The sequence below is a fragment of the Clupea harengus genome, unplaced genomic scaffold (assembly GCF_900700415.2).
Source record: "Clupea harengus unplaced genomic scaffold, Ch_v2.0.2, whole genome shotgun sequence".
NCBI lineage: Eukaryota > Metazoa > Chordata > Actinopteri > Clupeiformes > Clupeidae > Clupea > Clupea harengus.
The window spans coordinates 40,045-50,000 of record NW_024879656.1 but is presented as its reverse complement, the minus strand read 5'-3'; the positions used below and the strand labels follow the sequence as shown (position 1 = coordinate 50,000).

At 41.2% G+C, this 9,956-nt stretch overlaps 2 protein-coding genes across 5 annotated transcripts in view; both read right to left on the bottom strand.

Annotated features, from left to right (window-relative positions):
* Positions 1-2,241, bottom strand: part of LOC122129477 (ATPase family AAA domain-containing protein 2-like) — a 16,692-nt gene extending 14,451 nt beyond the window's left edge. For all 4 annotated transcript variants that reach the window (XM_042704391.1, XM_042704393.1, XM_042704392.1 and 1 more), the window contains exons 1-5: positions 1,890-2,241; positions 1,014-1,162; positions 755-807; positions 502-652; positions 99-180 (exon numbers count right to left, since the gene is read on the bottom strand). In XM_042704391.1, coding sequence (XP_042560325.1) covers positions 99-180; positions 502-652; positions 755-807; positions 1,014-1,162; positions 1,890-2,063 — 609 coding nt within the window. In that variant the 5' untranslated portion in view covers positions 2,064-2,241. The remainder of the gene's footprint in view (positions 1-98; positions 181-501; positions 653-754; positions 808-1,013; positions 1,163-1,889) is intronic.
* A 908-nt stretch (positions 2,242-3,149) lies between these two features.
* On the bottom strand, positions 3,150-9,891 carry psma2a (proteasome 20S subunit alpha 2a). Its single transcript, XM_042704401.1, has 8 exons — positions 9,774-9,891; positions 8,947-9,023; positions 8,632-8,764; positions 8,329-8,451; positions 7,491-7,572; positions 6,832-6,905; positions 3,737-3,794; positions 3,150-3,398 (listed from the first exon to the last, which is right to left on the bottom strand). Exons 1-8 carry the CDS (start codon positions 9,812-9,814, stop codon positions 3,282-3,284), a joined length of 705 nt encoding a protein of 234 aa, XP_042560335.1. The 5' UTR covers positions 9,815-9,891; the 3' UTR covers positions 3,150-3,281.
* Between the last annotated feature and the right edge of the window lie 65 nt (positions 9,892-9,956).

The following is a 9,956-nucleotide window of genomic DNA, read 5'->3' as shown; positions in this document are numbered from 1 at the left end:
GGGGGGGTAAATATATAAACACATCAACTACCACACCAGTGGACCGTCAGGGGTAAAGAGCAAGGCCTTGGTCCATGGACGAGAGAATAAGGGCTCACCTCATCTTTTCCGTCTCTGCTCCTCAGCCTGCGCCGCATCTTCTGCATGTCATCCATCTTCTGGAGGACCGCTTCAGCAGTGCTGCACATACACAGGCAACAGGGGTCTCACTAGGTCTGCAAACACGCTCTTTCTTTTCTGGGCTAAACTTCATCTACTACAACCATACACACTAGTCTGGCATTCGGGTACAGTTAAAGTACAGTTTGTATGCGCAAAAAAAAAAGTGTTTATATAATAATACGACATATTGTATTATGTAATATAATAAATACGTATAAACATAACATTACTAGAGCAGTGGTGCTGATCTCAAGTCTAATTATACTGCTATGACATTACATCACTACAGCAGAGCTCAGGCATGAAGCAGACCAACCCAAACCCCACACTCCCACTCACTTGGTGATGAGTCTGTCGTAGAGGACGGACTGGTTTCTGGCACTGAGCTTAACTCTAGTGATCCTGGAGCTGCGTCGCAAAGCACCGTCCACGTCTCGCTCCCGCAGAGCCCCCTGGTACTTCCGCGAGGTGGGGGTGCCTTCAACATCGTCTGGGGCACAGCATGGAATCAAATGAGCATGGAAACACAGATCGCAACTACAGGGAGCTGTTATGTTATATTGTTTGTGTTGCGGGCTGTCCTTATATTTACCAGCTTGCTCTTCCTGAGTTGTCTTTCCCTCTGTTTGCAATCTTGGAGATTTCCTGGTAAACAGAAGTTTGAAGTTAATTATCAGCACAAGGAAGGGTATTTCTGCCAAGGACCCATTGTGAAACACTGAATTCTTCTTCTTTAATAACTTAAAAGAGTCAAAATAATTTCACCAGAATGGAAATGGAAACAGTACCGCTTATATCCTCAAGTCAGATATCGTTAATAGATTTGTCAGGAGATCAACAAACAAACACACCTTAACAAATGTTTTCCTTGATCTTCTGGTTGTGGGGGGTCCGTGGCCGAACCATTCATATCTGCAAAGGACACACCGTTCTTTCCTCTCTGGCCTCTTGTTCTGATGCTAACTTCTGAACTGTTTTCTTTTTTCACAGGAAGATAAGCCTGTGGAAACAAAATAACATTATTCTTATGATCACACTGCTAACTACCCAGGTAGTTTCCATTCAATTCAGCATTTTGGTCATTCTTCACTGGGGACAATGAGAGACACTGACAAATGAAAGACTTTACATTATTTGTACAATATTAAAACCGGTTGCAACTGGCTTGTTTCCAAACTCACTGAATACAACAAGGGCGCCTTTTCCGCCAGCTGATAAAACAACAAAAACGCACGGAACTCATCCCTCAACAACTCACGATTTTATTGTCGTCTGATCAAATGGCACCCAACATAGCTAACCTGCATAAATAAGGTAGTTTTAAGTGTTTCTGAGTCACTCTGTTATAGCTAGCTAACGTTACATAGCTATCGAAGTAACGTTAACTTAAGTTATTTGGAAGAGTTGTGCTATCATTATCAATGATCAGTGAACTAGCCTGATAGTATTGAAGAACAGGCTGAAATGAACTTATTAATGTTAGTTATGTGGGCAGTTAAAAGAGCCTTTGACTACGACTGCCAAATTATGTTTTCTAATTTAGGAGATTAGGTGCTAACAAAGTAGCAAATTGCTTGCTAACAAGCTAACGAGCTGAGGGGCTATGCGAAGGTTACTTCCATAAACTTTTGCTCAGTTGACGGCGCCCAAACAAACTCAAACATACGTGTTATTAAGGCAGTAGCCACCATCGCATTGTAAACCCAGATCCCAAATTGATCACTTACATTTCCCGGGGTGCTGTCAGCGCTACTGAAGCTGTCATCAAGGCCCCTCTTTAGCCGCGCCGACTTTCGCTGTGGTGGATGCAAGGACAGAAACTCTGCGCTCGAATCCATATCAACGCTCTTTCTCGCAGTCGCTGGTTCTGCGCCTCCACTGCTACTACGTAACATCACCATGTTGAATACTAGCACCTTTATCGTTACCTGAGAGAATGTCACGAATTACACGGCATGAACTGATGGGCGCCAGTTCATAATACTAACAATCTGAGATAGCTAAAACATTTCAAAACACTCTCCCGCTAGCTCCTCAGCGCTTGATTTCTGGCGCCACAAACGTCACTCGAAACCAACGAGTAACGCGCAGTGAATATGCTTCCGAAACAAAATATAGATCTCAGTAAATTGAGCTTTCTGATTGACTTTCACCCATACTTATTGTTACCTACTTTTAATATGATAACGTATCAATTATTAAACGTTATTATTAGTGATAGAAATATTGTTTCTTTTGGTAAAGTCAAATTTCGAAAGAGGTACCGGTATGTTTTTTGGCGCGTATTACAGGACGCACGGATATCAAATGTAATTGGCTAAAACAGGACAAACCCTCATCCGCCATCCTGTAACAGATGTCAAAATCCTAAACTGCCTGCTGGACAATTTCGGCGGTAGATAAATGGACAAGATTATCCAGCCCAGCCAAAAGACAACGATGTTGAATGATGTGGAAAAGGCCTGGAAACTTGCACTAGACATGTTCATCCATTAACGCTATTAAAAGAACAATAATCTTCATACTAGATAATTGAGCATTTTTTGTAATATTGTGCGCTGGTAATCTATATATATTTGTGTGTTCCTTCTTTTCGGAGACCAATTGTTGTGTTTTGTTTTACGTTGACCATTTTGTTTGGCGAGTTATCCACTACATCAAATGCAAGGTACTGCAAGTCCAAGGCCTGTCACCTACGAGAGCAACTCGTATCACTATCAAATGTTATTATAGGGTCTAGATGTGTGCGTGTCTGTGCAAACCATTATATATCTTGATAGATATTTGACATGAGTTAAAAACATAGGACTTGCTGTTTTCATAAATGTGAATGCATTGGTCTGAAAGCCTAAAGAACAGTTAACATTTACCCCAACATTTCAATGAGCGAATTGAATGTAACCATCAAGTCTTCCCTCTCAGTGAAGTTCATATAATGCACATTCCCATGGTCACTGCTGCATACCCATGTAGACACACATGAAAAGTCATTTACCACCTGGACTTTATTTTTTTTTTGTCAACAAAAAAACGCAAGTTATAAAAATGTTGTGAAACTGCTAATACAGTATCTTAAACGTTTCATTACATGAAATATTACACACGTAGCAAACACGTAGTTAAGCAATAGCAGCCAGATAGTCCTTGACCTCAGCAGGGGATAGCCGTCTGAATCCGTTCTCATTGCAGATGCCGACTTCAATGTTGTCTTCTGTCATCTGACCCTCAAAACTTTCCTGTTAAACAATTAATTCAGGAAAGAATTAGAAAGACAGGATTCTGTTGGTTACCAGAGGCCTTTATACATAATTCATTTCCTAAATCAGAACTCATCTGTGACCCTTCTCCATTCTGCAATCAATGGGTGTTGTTCCCTCGACAACTGCGGCCTGTATTTGTCTTAATAATACTGCATGTCCTTAAAAATACAATGTAAGCCTAAGTTTGTTTGAGACTTTTTTCTATATTCAAAGCCCATAGAAAATACACAATTCAAGGCTGTTCCATTAAGCCTATGATGGTCTTAAATTTTCACAACAAATCTGACCTAGGAAGAGGAAGGAATTCAACTTACTTTCAGAGTCAAAATGGCTGTGTGGATGGCATCCTCTAACTCTAGGTCCTCGTTGTACCTACAGAGAGGACAATAAGAGAAGTGAGTTTGGATAACTCATCATTTGTGAATGAAGATCAAACATGTGCTGTGGTTTCTACAAAAGCAGGTGGTATGTACCGTGCTTTTAAACTACAAGAGCCTGAAACGGACATTTAAAAGACCATTTAGAGCGGGGATGGGCAACTTTAATGATGGAGAGGGCCACAATTTGTCTTCATCGCTACCAGAGGGCCGCATAGGACAGCACATTTCCACTAATCGGATATGAGAAAGCTACAATTTTAAATAAGATCAAAACACGTGTATACACATCTCTGTATGTTTATTGAACTAACATACAGTACCTTCATATGTTTCATGCTCAAATGCATTTGTAGCATTTCTACTCTTCTTTAATGACAAATACAAAATGTTTGCTTTAAGGAAATAAAAATAACCACATTCCTGAGTGATTTTTTTTTGTGTGCAAAGGGCTCTCATAAATTAAAATCACCATTCAATGATGGCACAACACAGCAACCCAACATTAAGTGCAACAACTAATAATCATGTTTCATAGTGCCTGTTTTACTTCCACTCCCCTATTAAGATTGTATAGGGCTGGGTGGTATGACGGTATATACCGTGCAACGGTAGAAATGTGTCTACCGGGAGAGATTTGGCCATACCGTTTGAACCGCGGTATACTCTTATTTTGAAATCCAATCGATTTATTTTTAGATAATGACCTCCGAACTATACTTCATCCCTCTTATTATACAGTAACTCGCCAAAACAATAGACATTCCTCCAAAAATACCTCTAACGATTTTGTAGCCGTTTTGTGATTTCTGCTGAGAAATAAAATAGAACTCTAAAGCGTAGCAACCCATTACTTCCTGTTACGTTAAATGACCGGACTACTTGCGGAATGATATGAAAGATGGTCAGCGGTCATTACATTTTCGCAGCAGTGAAAATAAAGAAATTACAGACCTGCGAACGTTGGGGTGGCCTATTCAAATCAACGGAACTTTTTTGAACATTCTGAAGAGCCGTATAATACGATACCCAATTTTTAAGCACATAACCTGCAAGGACTATCACGCCTACTTGTTGAGTAATCCTCGACTGTTGGGCAAGATTCAATATGCTGAAAAATATGGACTGAAAAGTGTCTAGTGTAGGCATTTATTTTTCAGTATTTCAAAGTGAATGAGCTGTGAGAGCACAAGAACAGTGAGCGTCTAGCAGCGATTATCATATACATGTATGTATGTCAACGGCGATTACGGTCAAACCAACGAGATTGTAAGTAATATGGAGACAAAACTTGTTTTGGTACTCCACGTAGATCATAAACCCTTGAATATAAAAACGACTCAGTGAAATCGGTTGAGAAATATAAACGCTATCTATAGTGCTTTTTATCCAGAAAAACTGCAGCTCCATCATTTACTTGCGCCTGTTTACAGACCAGTCATCACCTCTTCATCACGTCGCAGCAACGGGCTGAGGCGGTCAATGGAGCGTCTATGTATATATGTCTATGTGTAATGGCCAACTTCTTAATTTTTTTATTTTAATATGTGGCCATATAAAGAAAATATCTCATCATTATTGCGTTAACATATGGACACACATTGAAAAGAAAGTTCTAACACTTGAGTTATCTTCTGAAAGTACATTAAAGAACCACTGAAACATAAGCACTGGACTAAATGCCACAGAAAGATTTTTCCTTTTTACATACACTTTGCCACTATTGCTTAGGCCAATAGCCTATTGAGGCAGTATTGTTTCTGCACCTTAGTGTTCTTAAGGGTCAATAAATAAATGTCTGTGGACACATTTCGCCACCGCTGAAGTGTCCTCTTTTTCAAAAACCCAAATCTGGTCACCCTACGTATAATAAACCGTGATATATACCGTAACCGTGATATAAAATTACAAATACCGTGATGGAAGATTTTGGTCATATCGCCCACCCCTAAGATTGTATTCACATTTTCCCCATATACCTGCTCTACCTCACGCAGAAATCAGTATAGCTCAGTTCACTCTGCTCTGTTGGAGGAGCCCTGTGAAACCGGTGTGTCTCCCCTGCATCGCGGGTGCGCCATCCGTAACAACCTCTGACAGCTTGTCAAAGCCACCATACACACTTGCAACACTATTGAAAATGTCCGTGCCATTAGTGGTATCATGCGAAGACACCAATTTAATAACTCCTCGTGCACTTCAAATGAAGTGTCAATAGTTCTTGTAAAAATCCATCACATCTGTACTTTAATTTAATAATAATTTTAGGCCAAGGAGAAGTACTTGCAGTCATGCATTTCAGCTTCCCCACGACATGATCGTGAATGTCACTCTGCGAGTCACCGTGCGACAGGACAAGGAGACCGTTTCAAAGTTTTCCAAGTCATCAAAAGTTTTGGCCATTTCTACAGCACACCTCTTCATAATTTCACCATCTGAAAAGGGCTTCTTTGCTTTGGCATGTTCAAGTGCAGCAGCATAAGATGCCTTGAGTGAAGACTCCTGTGTGGTTGTGGCTCCGGTAAAAAGTCGCTGTTGTACTTTTGATTTGAGGTCGGCTACGACAGCGGCCCTAGCATATACTTCTCGCGCAAGGTGTTGTAGTGGCGACTTACGTTGAAATCTTTCATGGCTGATAACGTTTCTAAGCAAACTAGACACATGGGTTTGCCTTTAAATTCTGTGAACAGATAATCTGCTTCCCATCTCGCCTGAAAGACACGATTCTCTTGGTCAAGTTTGCTCGCGGCCATGGCTCTATCTCTCTTCCTCGCTGAAGGAGAAGGCCCGGGCCACCCGCATATTGTTTGCATAGGAAGCGCCATCTATCAGTGAACTGTTTCAATACAATTTGGAACTGATTTGGTGCGGTAAAGGAAGCATTTTGAAGATTTTTGAAAAGGTATCTGCGGCCCGCACTGAGTGAGCCAGCTGCCCATCCCTGATTTAGAGAGACCATCCTATCCTAAACATGTTCAGGGAGAAAGGGATGGGATGGGATGGGATGACCTACTATAAAAGTGTTTTAATACCTTTTCTCAAGGAATGTCTTCCCATTCACATAATTCTTCCCCATAGCTGTGGCTTTCCAGGCAAAATAAGCACCCTGCAAAAGTAAGATGGAATAATCCATGATCTGGTTATACATATGAGAAAATACTGCTGCTTTAAAGGTTGATAAATATTTCAATTTAGACATTTAAAATTACTTTACTGACTCTTAATCAACAACAGCAAAAACCTTCAAAACCCATTTGGTTGTACTTTTGAATACATTTTCAGATTTTTTTTTATTTTTTATTTTAACTCAAATTCATGGCTTACAGCCATACCACACTGAGCACGCCCAATCTGGGAAGCTAAGCAGTATCGGGCCTGGTTAGTACTTGGATGGGAGACCACCTGGGGAATACCAGGAACTGTAAACTAAAGCTAGGTGGGCCAATCCCTCCCTCAATGGATTTACTGGATTACTGAAACATCGAGAACAAGTGGGTACCAAATCTGGTGGAAACTCGCTATCGATGGCCTATGCTCCACTATAGAGTGAGAAGGCGAACACACAAATCCATGTGACTACAGTTAATTCTGGAGGCCGTGGCAAAATAACGTAGTGTTGCACACCTAAACATTTCAGCTAGTGGAGTGAAATAAGCAAAGCAATGAAGTTGGCTGAACCACAAATACTCACGGAAGGGTCAGACTGGAAAAGGTAGGGACGGTCTTCGTCCCATCCAGCAATCAGGAGTGACACACCGAAGGGACGAACGCCCCTATAAGAGACATGGATGTTTACAGATGATGGCATATCAGGGCATGGTTATCCCTCTCTTCAACGTGGGACGCATTTAAATCATAGCAACTGAATAACACAACCACACACAGTTTAAATCAATACTAAAGTGACATTAACATGAATTGAAATGCTGATCCAGTCTTGCAGGGGGGAAATCTAGTGTGTCGCGTCAACATTCTGACATGCATCATCTGTATTTACATTCAGGAAAATGACCACTTACATGCAACTAGATGATCAACCATGGCAACTTGTGTTTCACACATAAATCAGTCAAACTATTATGCATAGCAAAAGAGTCAGCCCAACAGTATCTCTTCACTGAGTATGTCTACCCACCTCTACTATCCACACCACCTACATAAACCCCAAGAGGCATGGGATATGACAGAGCGCACAGTAGTACCTAAGGCCATTATTTTAGTTTTTTTATCCAGATATTTGGATTCTTATTGATTGGCCGCAGGTTTTAGAGATAAATGTGTTCTATAGATCATTGGCAATGCCACTGGGTATAGTGCTCACCCTGACTGTGTGTACTCCTGCATCACTGGGTATAGTACTCACCCTGACTGTGTGTACTCCTGCATCACTGAGAGATAAATAGGTTCTATAGATCATTGGCAATGCCACTGGGTATAGTGCTCACCCTGACTGTGTGTACTCCTGCATCACTGGGTATAGTACTCACCCTGACTGTGTGTACTCCTGCATCACTGGGTATAGTACTCACCCTGACTGTGTGTACTCCTGCATCACTGAAGCCACCCTCTGTACGAGCTGTCCTGTGGGAATGGGCTCCTGGTACACCAGGAAGTACTGCTGGGCCAGTTTCCGTGCTCTTCTCACGAGAACCCTGTCACCAGGTCATAGGGTATAAATGGATTAAGAACACTACACGGTGGCTCTCACCCTTTCGAAACGACAGTTCTGACAAACAGTGGTGCTTCTTCTGCTACGCTAGTTCATCTTTTATCACACAAACACTATTTCACAAGTATGAGAGCTATGTTAGCCGTCAAGACGTCATTCATACCTGTAGTCTGGACCCATTCCGCTGTACACCATGCCGATGTGTTTAGTTATGGGCTCCACTTTATGGACACTCTGCTCATCATAAAGTATGGACTTCTGTTTCTTTTCTGTTGCTAGGACAACCCCGTTTGCAGCTAAAGGATGGCGGGCATGTGGTTAATAAAACATTCATCATGTTCGCATGTTGCATAACATATCAGAATACATAAGTTAAAAATGCTGTCATATGACACACTTTTTCAAATGTATGGTCCAGTTTTCATTCATTATTGCAGAGACTCATGTTTCATGCCTTTGATAATGTCCCACTCCTTACCTTTAATTCCAACTGAGGGAGCACCTGCAGCAACGGCAGCAAGAGCATACTCAATCTGCACCAGCTTGCCCGAAGGGCTGGAATAAAGAAGAAAAAAACTTTACTTAATCAATGCATATATTAAAAATAGATAATCCTATTTTGTTAGTAGGTAGAGTCAGTTTGGTTATTATACCATCGACACCAACCTGCTTCTAATACATAATGGACTGGCGTTTGAAAGTAACGTTAACGTCTAATGATGTGGACAATTCCCCTCATAACTACAATAGCCACAATGAGCCCAACAGAAAAATATAGTTTGTCAACATTTAATGTATCTTTTGATATAAAAAAATAATGATTGTTAAAATGTATTTGGGCTAACTAGCTAGCAGTTTTGCAGAATAACAGAAAGTGAAAGCCAGCCTCGCAAGCGATCTGACAAAGTGAGGAAACTATGTTAGCTAGCTCGCTAGCTAGCTATGACACCAGTGCAATCATATGCTAGCGGATTAGATGTTCAAACTCAGTAATGAACAAATAAAGGGGGGCAGTTAGTAAATACTCATATGTCCATATGCAAACGAATACTACATCACAGAGTCAGTAAAACTATCGGCCCCAGTTAGCTAACTACTTGCTTGTATCGCTACGTTACAGGCCGACAGTGACTCTGCATTTGCTAATAACGTGGCTAACGAGCTAACATTAGCTAGACCGAGGAAAATCCTAGGTTTGCTTTTCAGCTGATAACAAAACATTGTTGCACCACCAAATACTGCCATGTTATATAGCCAGGTAGTAACCTGGTCTGTACTTCGTTTTTAAAACCTTAAGCTGTCTACCTGAATGTGGTAAGGGAGAAACTGTAGCCCCTTTCAGCCATGTCTTCTCTGTAACTGTTGTCTGGTCTTCGTTTATGGTAAAGGGGTTGATACAAGTGATTGGTGGGGGGATTTTGACGGCCCGCTGGAGAGGGTCATGGGTAATGAAGTTCAGAAGCTACTGCCTCCAAAGTTTTCTTTCCA